The 16,035-nt window shown below is 42.4% G+C and overlaps 1 protein-coding gene across 1 annotated transcript; it reads right to left on the minus strand.

Moving 5' to 3' along the window:
* Window positions 1-968: 968 nt before the first annotated feature.
* Window positions 969-13,967, minus strand: LOC136633331 (high affinity immunoglobulin gamma Fc receptor I-like). The gene is made up of 4 exons (XM_066608992.1): window positions 13,721-13,967; window positions 5,816-6,076; window positions 4,867-5,142; window positions 969-1,355 (listed from the first exon to the last, which is right to left on the minus strand). Exons 1-4 carry the CDS (start codon window positions 13,899-13,901, stop codon window positions 1,339-1,341), a joined length of 735 nt encoding a protein of 244 aa, XP_066465089.1. The 5' UTR covers window positions 13,902-13,967; the 3' UTR covers window positions 969-1,338.
* Window positions 13,968-16,035: the final 2,068 nt, after the last annotated feature.

The following is a 16,035-nucleotide window of genomic DNA, read 5'->3' on the forward strand; positions in this document are numbered from 1 at the left end:
CTGAGAACCCAGCATATCCTACATCCTAAATTTTGCCTCTTTGGCCTTGTGGAAGATATTCCAGTTGATACAACAACATGCACTCTATACAAATTGCTGCTTTTTACGCTAAAAACGTAATATTACTTAACTAGAAACATCCCCAAAAATCTACCAGAGCTGCCTGGCTGCGGGAGTTAAATGGTGTTATCCAATGTTAACAATGCCTAATAAATGTGCCTTTAAAGAGGTATGCACCAGTCACAGTAGGTAATTAGGATGTCTTTTAAAACAGATGGGCACGTGATCTCAATTCTGACCAGCTCAGATCTACTTGGGGTTATGTGTGCATTTTATAGTCAGATTCTCAGTCTCTATGATGTTATTACATGAACCCTAATACAGAAACTGCCTAGAGAGGGGGCAGAGGCACTCTTATCAGAGTTACTGATGATGGTCACACAGCTCCTGTCACACAGATATAATAAAGGAAATCACAGCTCATCCTGACTGTATACTAATTGTCTGTTGCTTATTCAGGTGAATATAGGAGCTAATGACAATTACACTGACACCCGTGCAGTCAGAAATGGTACAGCCATAATTAATGCTGTTTTGATGCATCATGGGATAGATGTGAAACTGAAAGAAAAAATATCTCACTTTCAAGATGGTGCCGAATAAGCATCAGACAGGAGGCTGCACTGCAGAAAACTGACTGTAATATACAGAGCAGACCTCCAAAGTGTGACAGGCAGTCAGGTGAGGTGACAGGGATAGAAAAATATGTTTTCACCAGAGTGGTCCTTTAATTTTTAATTATTGAACTGAGCTCTTCAAAAAATCACTGGTACAGAAGTTTCTACTTGCATTTAGTTGCACATCTTTGGATGACTATCATTTTGGTAGTTGTCCATTATATGCATAAAGTCTTAGGAATTAACATATTGAGACTTTAGTGCAATCAAACATTTTATTAGCATGTAATATGTAAGCTCATGGTGGAATCAAATAGGCATATAGAATAGTGGAGTATGTGCCGAAATGTTGGCCAAAAGGTGACAGCTTTTTTTTTAGTGACTCCTCTACTTTTCAAAATTATTAGCAGAGAAATACAATAATTTTGGTCACTTAGAATATAAGGATACAAAGCAAAGTAGTAGCATATTGTGTGGTCAATCACATTTATGTAAGTAGGACACTGAAGTTGGATCTTGTTATCCAATTGATCCTCTGGAAGGGACTGCTGGTTGCATAGACTTCCTCCATTTTATGATAGAGTCAATTATTATATGCTGCAAAAAAATCTTCTTCATACTGTAAGGACAGACTAAAATATCGGTGTTGTTATGAACCATGTCAATTTTTTGAGAGGCCTAAAAAAAACAAAAGAATTGAATTTATGTAAAAATGTCCTAATTAAAACTGTTTAAATCAGAAATTGTCCGATATTACAATATCTTAGTATCAAGTGCCCCATTATATTTTGGACTGTGAAATAAAATTCAATATCATCAGACCCTTTTACAGAGCTTACCGTATATACTCGAGTGTTAGCCGACCCGAGTATAAGCCGAGACAATAAGTTTTACCACAAAAAACTGGGAAAACTTATTCTCGAGTATAAGCCTAGCTATACTCGAGTATATACTAAGTAAAAAAAAAAACCTCCATGCTCACCTCCCAGCTGGCGTCTGTGTCTGTGCGACAAGCTGCTTAAATTCTCCCCGCTGTCATCCCCCACCGTCCTCTCTGCTTGGCTCTGTCAGTGCTGTGTAAGTAAGCGCTGTGATTTGATTAAGCGCTCGATCCAATCACAGCGCTTACTTACACAGCCCTGATGGCAGGGGATTTGAAAGCCGAGCAGGGAGATGACAGCAGGGAGAATTCTAAAGCAGCTTGATTGGCTGTGAATGATTGAGCACCGGCTGTGATTGGCTGACGCTTGATCCAATTACAGCTCTTACAGCGCTGACGGTGGGGGATGACAGCGGAGAGAATTCAAGCAGCTTGCCGCAATGCCACCAGAGACAAAGACGCCGGCTGGGAGGTGAGTATGGAGGGTTTTTTTTTAAGCCTTGCCTGACTCGAGTATAAGCCGAGGGGGGCTTTTTCAGCACAAAAAAATGTTCTGAAAACTAGGCTTATACTAGAGTATATATGGTAATTTAAACTATTTAGCAAGTGCTAGTGAACAAGATTGGTGCTTGTTGTAAAGGTCTTTACACAGACTGAGGCACTCTGCATCATTATAAAGGGATTTTCCAGACAAATAATATTGATGACCTCTCATCAAAATAGATCATCAATAGTTGATTTGCTGGGGTTCACTGGTCTGGATCCTGGTCAATCAGCTGATCAGGTGCCTGCTATCAGCGCTGCAATACACAGGGGTATGAAGCGGATATAGTCAGTTCCAATTCCTGTGTAGCAGCCGGCGCTCGTACGCACCTCTCATTAATTTTATTGACAGCTGAGCCGGAAATTATGAGCATCAGCCACTACAGAAGGGTCAGAGCCAACCACTATGTGTTGTGGTGCTGACAGTGGGCACCTGATCAGCTGATTGGCTGGACCCGAGTGGTGGACCCCGGCTGATCAACTATCGATGACCTATACTGAGACTATGATTACAACACGTTAATGCCATACTTTTTCTTAAACTCTAAAGCCTAAAGGGCATATAAGTACACCCTCAAGGCACAGGGCTTGTATGGATCAGGACTGGGAGTCAATTCTGCTCCATAAATGGTGTGTGCTGGCTGTCTTTGACAGCTGACACCTGCCTGCAACAACCGCAATCAGCGCTCATATTGATTGCAGCAGTTGACCATCTAAATTCTGCAATAAAATCTGACAGGGGCATTTAAATGCCAAGAATAGCATTTGCGAGTCCGAAATGGCCCTCGCACAATGAGATCATGAAGTGGTATTCAGTAGTCTTGGCAGTTCAGGACCTTCTGAAGGTCTCCAGGGCTACCATGAATGATTTCCTGTGACACATCTTGATAGGCTGCCTGTCAAAATGCAGTATAATGTAATTCTATGGTTTTGCATTAGACTGTGTGAGCGATCAAACATTTGCAAGTTCAAGTCCCCTTAACCCCTTCCCGCTCCAGGATGTAAGGGTACGTCATGGAGCATCGGGGTATGTATGCAGAGAGGTTGCGGGGCGACGTTTATTACAGCTGACGCCCGCGGGCAATAAAAAGTTTAAATCACCCCCCTTTTGCCATATCTATTGTTAAAAAAGCTAAATCATAAAATAAAAATATGCATTTGGTATCGCCGCGATCGTAAAAGTTCGATCTATCAAAGTAGCACATTATTTTTCCCACACGGTGAACGTCGTCCGAAAAAAAAAAAAGAACGCCAAAAATGCACTTTTTTAGTTACCCTGTCTCCCAGAAAAAACGCATTAAAAAGCGAGCAAAAAGTCATATGTATTCCGAATTGGTACTACTGGAAACTACAGGACATCCTGCAAAAAATCAGCCCGCGCACAACTACGTCAACGAAAAAATAAAAAAGTTATTGCGCGCAGAAGATGACCGCAGAAAATAATTGAAAAAAATTGAATGTCTTTGAAAAAAAAAAAGAGTGGCACAGTTAAAAAAAAGAAACTATACAAGTTTGGCATCGTAGTAATCGTACTGACCCATAGAATAAAGTTATCATGTCACTTTTGTTGCAGTTTGTGCGCCATAGAAACAAGATGCACTGAAAGATGACAGAATGTCGGGTTTTTTTTCATTTTACTCCAATTAGAATTTTTAAAAAGTTTTTCAGTACATTATGTGGTACAGTAAATGGCATCATTTAAAAATACAAGTCGTCCCGTAAAAAACAAGCCCTCATACAGCAACATCGATGGATAAATAAAGGAGTTACGATTTTTTTGAAGGGGGGAGGAAAAAACGAAAATGGAAAAAGAAAAAGGGTCCGAGTCATTTGCCTCAGTTTTTTAGCAATTTTTTAAACGCTTTTTGCCGTGCAGGATAAAAAGTGTGTTCAATTTATTGTACGCATCGTTACAGACGCGCTGATACCAAATATGTGGGAGTTATTAATTTTTTTTGCTAATAAGAGAAAAAGCATAAAAAAGGGTGTTTTAACTTTTTTTTTTTTATTTTAATTTTTTGTACTTTATTTTTCTCTTCTTTTTACACAATCTGTGTCCCTCTTAGGGACTTACACTGCAGGACTGAAGATCGCTACGATAAGGCATGGCAGGACTTCTCTCCTGCCATGCCTTATCGCTTATTATAGCGATCTTAGGCAATGGTAAAACAGGACGCCGGTATCTGGCGTCCTGTTACCATAGCAACTAGCTGGGCTCTCAGGATTATATCGCGAGAGTCGGCTGAAGTCACAGAGGGAGCACGCTCCCTCTGTGAACCCTTTCCCTGCCGCGATCTACTTAGATCGCGTCAGGGAAGGGATTAACAGCGGGTGGGCACATCTCCGGAATATCAAAGTTAAGAAATGACAGATAGTATAATAGAGCTTCTGCTGCATAGAGAAGACCACAATTGGAACATGTCCATGCCACACTTTTTCTTAAAGCTGTCTGAAGATATGAGATATTTTTTTGGCAAATCCTGCTGAGCTGATAGGATCTTTCATCGATCTAAAGTCTGTGATACTGTTTACACTGGCCACCTAGGAACTTAAGGCAAGATATAGTTTGGTGCTACTTGGGGAATTCGTCCAATTGTCTTAAAGGGATCTCTTTCTACTGTTACACTTGTCCTCGTAGCAAGTCTCAATACTACAAAAAAAATCAAAAAGACTTTGAAGTCAAGTGATGCTCTCACCACATTGGATTCTTCCCCGATCCAGGTGGAGGAAAAAGTTCTCACATGCATCAGACAGGTCCATACTCACCTTCTCTCTGCAGTAATCGTTCTGCACTTCTCTTCCTTACTCGGCCATCTGTAGTTTCTACCTCACATGAATATTTCCCAGAATGCTCCAGCTGAACATTGCAGATTTCATCATTTATACTAAAGTCCTGAAAAATTTGTCCTCCTCTGTAGAAAGCAAATCGTAGTTGTGTGTTCTGTCTGGCAGGAGGAAGACGTGTCTCACATGTTAGGGTCATGTTATCTTCCTTTGAAACTGGGTTTGGAGTCACTTTTAGTGTTGGAGTTGTGAACAGCTCTAGGCAAGGAACATAGTGATAATAATAATATAGAATTAGTTTTTTAGAGCAAAAAGTAAAATTAAAGGGGTTTTCCAGGCAAAAACTATTGATGACCTATCCTCGGGATCCCCGGCGATCACTTGATCTCCCTGCCTGCTGTCAGTGCAGTGGCCTCTACGTGCATCATAGCGATCGGAGCAGGAAGTGCCATAGCTGACTTCACTTCTATTAAAATTAATGCGAGCTGAAGCGATTATTACACTTCCATGCCCAACCTGGTGTTAGAGGCAGAAGTGCTAGAAGTCTAAGGGCCGGCTTCAGCTGCCATTGATTTCATTGGAAACCAGGCCAGCTTCTGGTATTCCCTGTGCCAATCCTATGGCGCATACGACAGCGGGCCGGGCGATCAAGTGATAGCAGTGGATCCTTGTCAATTAAGTATTGATGACCTATCCTGAAGAAAACCCCTTTAAGAGACCATTTCTATCAGCAATATATCAGAAAAGAAGAATATGAAGAAGAAACAACTTTTCTTAAAGTCTCCATAAAATCCTCAAGCATACTGTAAACATGATATCTGAGAAGATATAACTCTACATCATATGCATAGGTACATTGGCTTGGCATCCCAAGCTGCATCTGTAATTGAATTACAAACTGCTATAAACTGATATATATCCTTGAATCTACCTCGAACAAATATGGAGTCTTCATCTCCGTGGTTGTAATATATTAGATGATGTTTTACTTGTTTTGTACATTTGTATGTCCCAGACATTTCCAGGCCCACCCTTGTGATATGGAAATGCTCATCATATCTCCAGTCCTGAATGACTTTGTTGTCTTTGTAGAATACAGTCTGTCCTCCGGGGTATCCAGGATAGTGATGACATCTCATAGTCAGTTTATCTCCTTCATAAACCTGCTGAGGGACCTGCAGAAGGACCCAACCTGAAACATAACATAATATAATGCATCACTTCCAGCACTCTGTATTATCAGACTTTCACATATTACATTCAGAATTCATTATTTAGCATTAATACTAGAAGCTGAATTCCATCTTAAAGGAGATGTCCCGCGCCGAAACGGGTTTTTTTTTTTTTTAAACCCCCCCCCCGTTCGGCGCGAGACAACCCCGATGCAGGGGTTAAAAAACCCACCCGCACAGCGCTTACCTGAATCCCGGCGGTCCGGCGTCTTCATACTCACCTGCTGAAGATGGCCGCCGGGATCCTCTGTCTTCATGGACCGCAGGGCTTCTCTGCGGTCCATTGCCGATTCCAGCCTCCTGATTGGCTGGAATCGGCACGTGACGGGGCGGAGCTACACGGAGCTACACGGAGCCCCATAGAGAAGAGGAGAAGACCCGGACTGCGCAAGCGCGGCTAATTTGGCCATCGGAGGGCGAAAATTAGTCGGCACCATGGAGACGAGGACGCCAGCAACGGAGCAGGTAAGTATAAAACTTTTTATAACTTCTGTATGGCTCATAATTAATGCACAATGTACATTACAAAGTGCATTATTATGGCCATGCAGAAGTGTATAGACCCACTTGCTGCCTCGGGACAACCCCTTTAATGTATCTGGGGCTTAGAAGTATCTCACCACCAGCTTCACTTTGGAAAGCAATGTAGGTGCCAGGCTATACAAACCCAATAATGTTCCCTACTGCTGTGCCACTGTCAGATGTCAGAAGGTACATTGGGGTGAGATTGGCATGCTTTATTTTTATTTCAAGCTCCGTCCAGGAACTGGAAGTGTCTCGCAAGATTTTTTTAAGCAGGTAGCCCCAGTCTTCATATCCAAATAGTGGGATAGCTATAAAGGTCGCAGAGGTTGTAATTGTGACCTGGCCTCCAAAGAACCTTTTGTGGAATACTTGTGGTTTGATATCTGCTAGAGTAAAATGAGTCAACCCAAGATGATATCATATAAGGATGTTTATTCTATAAAACACGGAATTGCAACAAGTTTCGGAGCTTACGGAGCTCCTTTCTCAAGCACAATAATCTAAATATAGATATGAAATGTAAAGTGTGATACAGAAAGTATATAAGAAAACAGAAAACATATAAAACAATTAACAAATAAAAAATAATAATAGTATATTAATATACAGTTTATACAACAAAATATGTTGGTAATAGCTCAAATAGAAAATATTAATAATATTTAGCTGTTCTATAGTAAAAGTCATACTAAAAATATGTATTTTTTGTGAGAAAGCAATGATTACTGTATATACAAGTTAGTGCATTATTCTAATGAAAATAGACAAGTATTAGAAAATCACACACTGCTTTTATCTTAGGTAAATATCGGAGGGTAAAACAAAATTAAAAAATTTCAGAGCAAGAAAATGTAATAATAAAAAAATAAGAATTAATAAAAAACTTGAATATAAATTATAAATGATATAATATATATTATAAATGATATAAATAATGAAACTTTAATTTTATATACGTATGTATATATAGTGTCTATACAAGAAGGCTATGCATGCCTGCCTAGTGGGGAATACTTGTGTAGGTAAAGGAACTGTATTCAGCCAATGGTATGGAGCAAAAGACACACAACATTATATATAAAAGGCTATGCAAGCCTGCTCATTAAAGAGCAGATAAGGAAGCTGTAATAAAAAGCGATGAGCGAGCACACTCGTCCGAGCTTGATGCTCGTTCGAGTATTAGGGTGCTCGAGATGCTGGTTACTCGAGATGAACACTACGTGGTACTCGAGTCAATTGCATTGCCTTCACTGCATGTTTAGCGCCATTTTCTAGCCAATAAACATGCAGGGAAGGCATTACCACTTCCTGGTGTGACGTGCCAGCCCTCTCCCTCCCCACAGTAGTGAGTGGCTGGCGAGAACAGGTGACCGCCGAGTACTTAAACTGGTCCCCCCCCCCCCCCCCCGCAGCTCGCCTCAGACACATGCTGGCAGTGGCTAGGGAAAGTGCTGATGCTTATACAGGGATAGTGTTAGCGTAGGATCCTGTCTTCGAGGTCTCACCATGAAACAGTACTATAATATTTCCTAGGCTACTGAAAACCATTTCAGTTATATCATTCTCAGTCTGCAGTACATTAGACAGAGGTCCCACCATGAAACAGTACTCTAATATTTTCTAGGCCACTGCAAAGTATTTCAGCTCAGCCGCTGTGCAAAGCATCTCACAATTCCCTTTCCTTGAGGGCGGTTGAGATAGCCGCAGTTGCCAGCACTATCCACTGGCTTTATAGTCTTCTCTCACTCTATAGAGCCTCTTTACCACTCTGTGAGTGGTAAATTACCCCTAGGTATCAGCGCAAGACAGCGGGTTAATTTTTTCAAATCACAGCATAGCATCTCTGCTATCTACAAGTGTGCGGTGAATTAGCCACAGTTGTCAGGGTTGTCCAGTTGGGAAGTTTATTTGGGCCCTGCTCTATCCTTAATCCACCATGATGAGGAGTAGAGGAAGGGTTGAGGATGTAAACGCGGGCGCGGACACGGGCGTCCAAGTGAGGGTGTGGACAAAGGCCGAGTTGCTGTGGGGGTTGAATTACAGACGGCTGCTGAGAGATTAGGAGAGGGGCAAGTTTCTGGGCTCCCCAGCTTCATAATACGCATACCTGTTGGCAGCGCGGTCCCGCGCTACTCGGTCCCCAGTCGCCACTATTTTTCACAGTGTGCCGTCCCCGCCCAACACCAGCACATCTTCTGCAACATAAATAGTGGCACTCACCGACGCGGTTACTGGGAATGTCCACTTAAACACGGACACGTAGACAAGTACTGGCAAGCAGGGCCACTATATCTCTCTGACGGCACATTGGGTGAACTTGTTGGAGGCTGGGACCGAGTCAGAGCCTGGGACCGCTCAGGTCCTACCCACACCCACAATAGCGGGTCCGAGCTCGGTGCTGGTATCTGCGGCATTTTATGCCACCTTCTCCAAACCACCCTCCTTCTCCGCCACCTCTACTTCTCAATTAAGAAGTGTGAGCACGTCAACAGCAGTGGATAGCAAACGGCGCGGCAGCACAGCGGTGGGTAAGCGTCAGCTAGCCATGCTAAAACTAATCAGTTTAGGTGACAAGAGGCACACGGCCCCAGAGCTGCTCCAGGGTCTGACAGAGCAGACAGACCTCTGGCTTTCGCCGCTGAGCCTCCAACCAGGCATGCCCGTGTGTGACAACGGCCGTAACCTGGTGGCGGCTCTGCAGCTCGGCAGCCTCACACACTTGCCATGCCTGGCCCACATCTTCAATCTGGTGGTTCAGCGGTTTCTGAAAAACTACCCCCACTTGTCTGACCTGCTCGGCAAAATATGCCGTGTCTGCGCACATTTTTGCAAGTCTACCACGGACGCTGCCACCCTGAGGACCCTGCAACGTCGGTTTCAGCTGCCAGAGCACCGACTGCTGTGCGGCGTGTCCACCCGCTGGAATTCCACGCTGCACATGTTGGCCAAGCTGTATGGGCAGCGTAGAGCAAGAGTGGAATTCTAGCTGCAACATGGGCAGCAGAGTGGTAGTCAGCCTCCACAATTCTTTACTGAGCAGTGTGCATGGATAGTAGACATCTGCCAGGTCCTCGGAAACTTTGAGGAGTCTACCCACATGGTGAGCGGCGATGCAGCCATCATTAGCGTTACCATCCCGCTGCTTTGCCTGCTGAGAAGTTCGCTGCGGTTGGAACAGGAGACGGGGGATGGCAGTATGTCGCTTGATAGCCAGACCACCCTCATGTCTATATCTCAGCGCATTTTGAAGGAGGAGGAGGAGGGAGAGGGGGAGGAGGGGGAAGAGACAGCTGGCCACACTGCTGAGGGTACCCATGCTGCTCGCCTCTCATCAGTTCAGTGTGTATGGGCTGAAGAGAAGTAGGAAGATCCTGAAAGTCATCCTCCTAGTGAGGACAGCTATTTGTTGCATACTGGGACCCTGGCACACATGGCTGACTTCATGTTAGGCTGCCTTTCTCATGACCCTCACATTAGACACATACTGGCCAGCACGGATTACTGCGTATACAGCATGTCATCACGCTGAATTGCCAATTTCTATGTGGCCCAAAAGGCTCTGTTTAAAAGTTTTAAAAGTTTTTACAGTTAAAGTTAAACCAATTTTTGCGGAGTGCTGCCTCCAGGCTCAGTTACAAATCAACCAATAACGAGCTGCATCTTTAAAAAATGTTTATGGGTTTCACCTGCCCTTGGCGTTCAGCAATTTTTCACGGGTACAGTAGTACTCTTGGTACACCAATTTTTCAGGCCATTGCCAACTTTTCCGGGCTTCGCCTATACTCTTCGTAAATAAATTTTATATTGGTACACCAATGTTTCAGGGGTTCGCCTATACTCTTGCTACAGAAGTGTTACAGGGGTCCGCCTATACTCTTGCTACAGAAATGTTACTTGGGTCCGCCTATACTCTTGCTACAGAAATGTTACAGGGGTCCGCCTATACAGTCACTACTGAAAGATTTGAGGGGTTCGCCTATACTTTTGCTACAGAAATGTTACAGGTATCCGCCTATACAGTTGCTACTGAAAGATTTGAGGGGCTTGCCTATACCCTTGCTACTGAAATGTTACTGGGGTCCACCTATACTCTTGCTACAGAAATGTTACAGGGGTCCGTCTATACTCTTGTTACAAAAAATGTTACTGGGGTCCGCCTATACTCTTGCTACAGAAATGTTACTGGGGTCCACCTATACAGTTTCTACTGAAAGGTTTGAGGGGTTTGCCTATATTCTTGCTACTGAAATCTTACTGGCGTCCACCTATACTCTTGCTACGGAAATGTTACTGGGGTCCGCCTATACTTTTGCTACAGAAATGTTACTGGGATCTGCCTATACTCTTGCTACAGAAATGTTAGTGGGGTCCACCTATACTCTTGGTGCTTCCAAAATATTTAAGAACAAGAACTTTATTGTTTCATCCTTTTAAAACAGGCAACGTTTCGACCTTTTATGGTCTTTCTCAAACCGATAAAGAAATGAAACAGGGTAGGAGGTCCATGTTCCAGGAAGGGAGGTCCATGTTACAGATTCTACTGAAAGGTTTGAGGGGTTCGCCTATACTCTTGCTACTGAAATCTTACTGGCGTCCGCCTATACTCTTGCTACAAAAGTGTTACTGAGGTCCGCCTATACAGTTGCTACAGAAAGGTTTGAGGTGTCCGCCTATACTTTTGCTACAGAAATGTTACTGGGGTCCGCCTATACTCTTGCTACAGAAATCTTACTGGTGTCTGCCTATGCTGTGGGTGCACAAAGACTTCCCATTGCGGTGTTTTACCTGTCTGGCACAAAAAAACTGACTGACTAGGGCAGAAATGTGGGCCGAGGTCCTTGTGCGGTGAAACTCTCCGATATTTGGGCACTCTGATTTTTTCCTGTGTAATACCATATTTGTGCACCCACAGCATAGGCGAGCCCAAGGAGCTCAAAGACTTCCCATTGCGGTGTTGAGCTATCTGACACCTACACTGAATGAATTGTTTGGGGACACATGGATTTCCCATTGCTATGTAACTCACGGCACCTTGGGTCACACAAGGTGGAGTCTGAGACTGAGCCTGACCCTGGGCCTACTAACGTGCTTCCCACACAGAGTATTGCTGCATTGTGGAGATGTGTAGAAGTGCTGGCACCTGCGTCTCCTTTATGCCAACATTTGCGGCTCCTGACAATTTTGTGACGGGGGTGGCACGGGATTGGAATGATGATCGTACATTAATTTATTTTCATCAGCATTGTGGGCTATCACCCACACTTTCAAAGAGGGTCACTGCCTAGCCCTGCCAACCCTCTGCAGTGTGTGCCTCTGGTTCCTCCTCATTCAGTACGCATTTATAAATAGACATGAGGATGGTGTGGCTATGAAGTGAGCGTGTGGCATGAGGCCAGCTGAACGCTGCGCAGGGAAACTTTTGTGTGCGCTGTGGACGCAGGGTTGTGTGGGGGTTGGACAGCAATGCCAGCATGTAACCCAGGAGAAGAGGCAGCGGTGTCACCCGCAGGCAGTGATTGTCCTTGGTTGCAGGTAGTGTGGTGCTTAGTTAAGATGTGCCAGTGCATGTGCCTTGCTAATGAGGATTTGTCCCCCATTTTGGCTTAATAGTGGGACATGGGAGCCTCAGATGCAGCCATGCATGATGCCCCTGCCGTTCCCTATCCGTTTCTGTGGTGTTTCTATGACCTTCTGATGTTTTCTGGTGTTTCACAAGTCATCAGCTATGTGGGGCATCGGTCCCATACAAAAATGCTTGAGTCCCCATTGACTTCAATAGGGTCCATTACTCTAAACGAGCTCTTGAGCATTACGAAACGTTCGACTCGAGCAACGATCACCCGAGCATTTTGGTGCTCGCTCATCTCTAATAATAAACTAGCGTTATGGAGCAAGAAACACACAAAGTTGTGTACAAGGGCTATAGAAGTAGTACTTACCCTGATAGATGCTGCTTCTCGTGTAGTGTGCTCCATAACACTAGTTTATTATAGCTTCCTTATCTGCTCTTCACTGAGCAGGCTTGCATAGCCTTTTATACATAACTTTGTGTGTCTTTTGCTCCATACCGTTGACTGAATACAGTTCCTTTATCTACACAAGTATTCCTCACTAGGCAGGCATGCATAGCCTTCTTGTATACACAATATTATATATATATATATATATATATATATATAAACGTTTTTTTATTAATTTTTATTTTTCATTACTATATTTTCTTGCTCTGAGAGTATTTAATTTTGTTTTACCCTCCGATATTTACCTAAAATAAAAGCAGTGTGGGATTTTCTAATACTTGTCTATTTTCATTAGAATAATGCACTAACTTGTATATACAGTGATCATTGCTTTCTCACAAAAAATACATGTTTTTAGTATGACTTTTACTATAGAAAAGCTAAATATTAATATTTTCTATTTGAACTATTATTTTGTTGTATAGACTGCATATTAATATACTTTTATTATTTTTTTTTATTGTTTTATGTTTTCTGTTTTCACATATACTTTCTGTATCACACTTTACATTTCATATCTATATTTAGATTATTGTGCTTGAGAAAGGAGCTCTGTAAGCTCCGAAACGCATTGCTTTCCCTTGTTTTATAGAATAAACATCCTTATATGATATCATCTTGGGTTGACTCATTTCACTCTAGCAGATATCAAACCACAAGTATTCTACATAAGGTACTTTGAAGGTCACCCTGAGCGCCAGAACTTTTTTCCTTAGCTTTCTATTTCTCTGAGGGCCCCTATGTACCCAGCTTTCTATTCCTTGCATGCTCTCCCTTTGATGTCCCGTTAGTGGGACAGGGTCTCCCCTATACACCAACTCCACTACTATTTTTTCACGCACCATAAAGCACTGTTGGCCATTTTGGCCTTCTAGAGGCGCTGTCCACACCACTACTCTCTTGTTCTATTTTATATTTAGACATGATACAATTATTTGGTTGCTGGATTATAATATTATTTGATGTATATGGATTATATGGATGTATTAAGGCATTGTGAGGCACTATTACTTTAGACAATGTAATTTAGACAACGGTGTGACACTTCTATTTACTCACCATTACTGACATCCAGTCTATGACTGTCACTTGCATGTTGGGAAAAGCATTGGTAACTTCCACTGTGTGATGTTTCCGCAGATTGTATTGTATACGTTTTACCGTCGTGTACGTGCGCCCCAGTTTTGAACCAGTCATACTTCTGATCTTTTTGGACAGCAGAGCCCACATCACAAGTCATCGATATAGATTCAGTAGTGAATATCTTCCTTGAGTCTGGAGTGAAGGTCACCACAGGCCTGGATGAATGTCCTGCAAAGCACCATAGAAGAGAAAATTCAAGCAACATCTTTATACGAGTATCTTGATGTGACGTGAAAACAACTCCTGCCTCGTGTCTATGCGTTAGGGAACTACACTCTATGCCTCACACTCATTCATCATCTCCCCAGCAACTACAGGATGGGCCATGGAAGAAGAGGCCAGCACCGCACTCCTATCAAAGCTGTCTAAAAGAAAATCTTTACAACCAATCACAGCACAGCTTTAATTTCTTATACTGCAGAGGTAAAATGCAAACTGCACTGTGATTTGCTGTTATGAGTAACAAAGATTTTCTTTTAGACAGCTTTTATAATAGTATGGTGCCGGGTTCATTTTCCGTGGCTCAGCCTGTTCAACAAACTTTATTAGAATATTTTATACTTGGAAAAAAAGTTTTTTTTAAACTTAAGTTTATGTCCTATTGATGGTACAGGCTCAGAAGCTGAGGATACATTATTCTCAATGAAAGCCCTCAAGTGATCTAGAGGGAAATACAAAAAGTGAAATATAAAATAAAGATTAAAAACAAAAAGAGTAAGAAAAAAAGAAACCCTTTTATGCGCCCTTCCCCTTTCGTTTAAAAACAAACAAAAATACATTAAAAAAAATGTAATTACCGTACCCATGCAAAACATTAAACACACTTTTTTATCCCATAGGACAACAGCTGTAAAAAAAAAGGCAAAAAAAGAAAGCGGAGTCAAAATGCTTTTTTCTTTCATTCTGCCTCCCAAAAAAACTTTATAGAAGTGATCAAATATATGTATACTCAATATTAAAAACCACAACTAAACACACAAAAACAAGTCCTGTTGTTCTGTTGATTGAATCGAGTTCTGTTGATTGAAAAATAAAACAAGTTAAGAGACTTTCAATGCAGCAATGCAAAAAACAAAATCCCAAAAAGTTTTTTATTGTGCAAAAAGTAGAAAAACCTAAAGAAAAATCAATAATTTTGATATTGTCAGAATCATACCGACGAGCAACAAAAAAAATATCAGGTCATTTATGTTGCATGATTAATGCTAAAAAAGAAAAAAGGCAGAATTTATGTTTTTTTTCTCCCTGCCCTCAAAACAAAAAATGAATAAAAGTTATACAATATGTACCCAAAAAAATAGCATCAAAAACTACAGCTTGTCACACAAAAAACAAGCCCTTATATGGCCATGTCGATGGAAAAATTAAAAAGTTTCCCCCCCAAAATTGTTGCACCCTCAGGTCCAAAATAGGCCATGTCGCTAAAGGGATAAAGGGGTTGAGCCAAGAGCAAAATCTCTTGTCATATGCTCTATTAGGGCATATGGACCTCATAAGTTCTTAAAGAGGAATTCCTCTATGAGCCACAATAGAGAGCCCCGCAATAGGAGAGGCTCTCACTCTAGCACACCCTAGAATATTAAATGGTCATTCATCTGAATGGCCAACCTCTAATATCACATTTCTATCACAGCAGGTGCTGCAGAGGAAATGCTTGGTTGGCAGTGGCTAACCCTAGCAAAATCAGCTGTAAGACAGAGACTGGCCCTGCAATCTGAAAGGGGTTGCACATGTGTACCCAAACCCTTTAAGAGGTTAAAGCTCCCCCCCCCCCCATTTTCTTTAAGCCTCCCCATTGTCCCACCCATTTTGCTTCCTGTTGGAGCAAGACATAGAAAGATAGACAAGCAGAGCCAAAACTGTGCCGAAATGAACATCCACCACTCAAACACAAAGACAGTGGTGATCTGTAGTCATATCAGTGGTGAGGAAGGTCCCATCAGGGCCTGCACCTCTCTTTTTACATTTGCAGTGAGCAGGAGTTGGCAAGAATAGCTCGAGTGGGTGTGCCAACTCTGACCTAATCATGGTGGTGGCTGCTCTGCCTACAATGGTAGCTCTTGCGGCAGGTGGGATTTCAAAAAGGGTTCTTGACTAAAAAAAATTAGCAAATAATGTAAATTCATCATGACAACAATGCCTTTGAATGAGTGTGTTGTGGTGACGAAATTAAGAGATGAGTCCAGAAGAGTAACAGTAAAACTAAAGGCACACAGTTTACTGAGATTTGG

This window comes from Eleutherodactylus coqui, chromosome 6 (genome assembly GCF_035609145.1).
Source record: "Eleutherodactylus coqui strain aEleCoq1 chromosome 6, aEleCoq1.hap1, whole genome shotgun sequence".
NCBI lineage: Eukaryota > Metazoa > Chordata > Amphibia > Anura > Eleutherodactylidae > Eleutherodactylus > Eleutherodactylus coqui.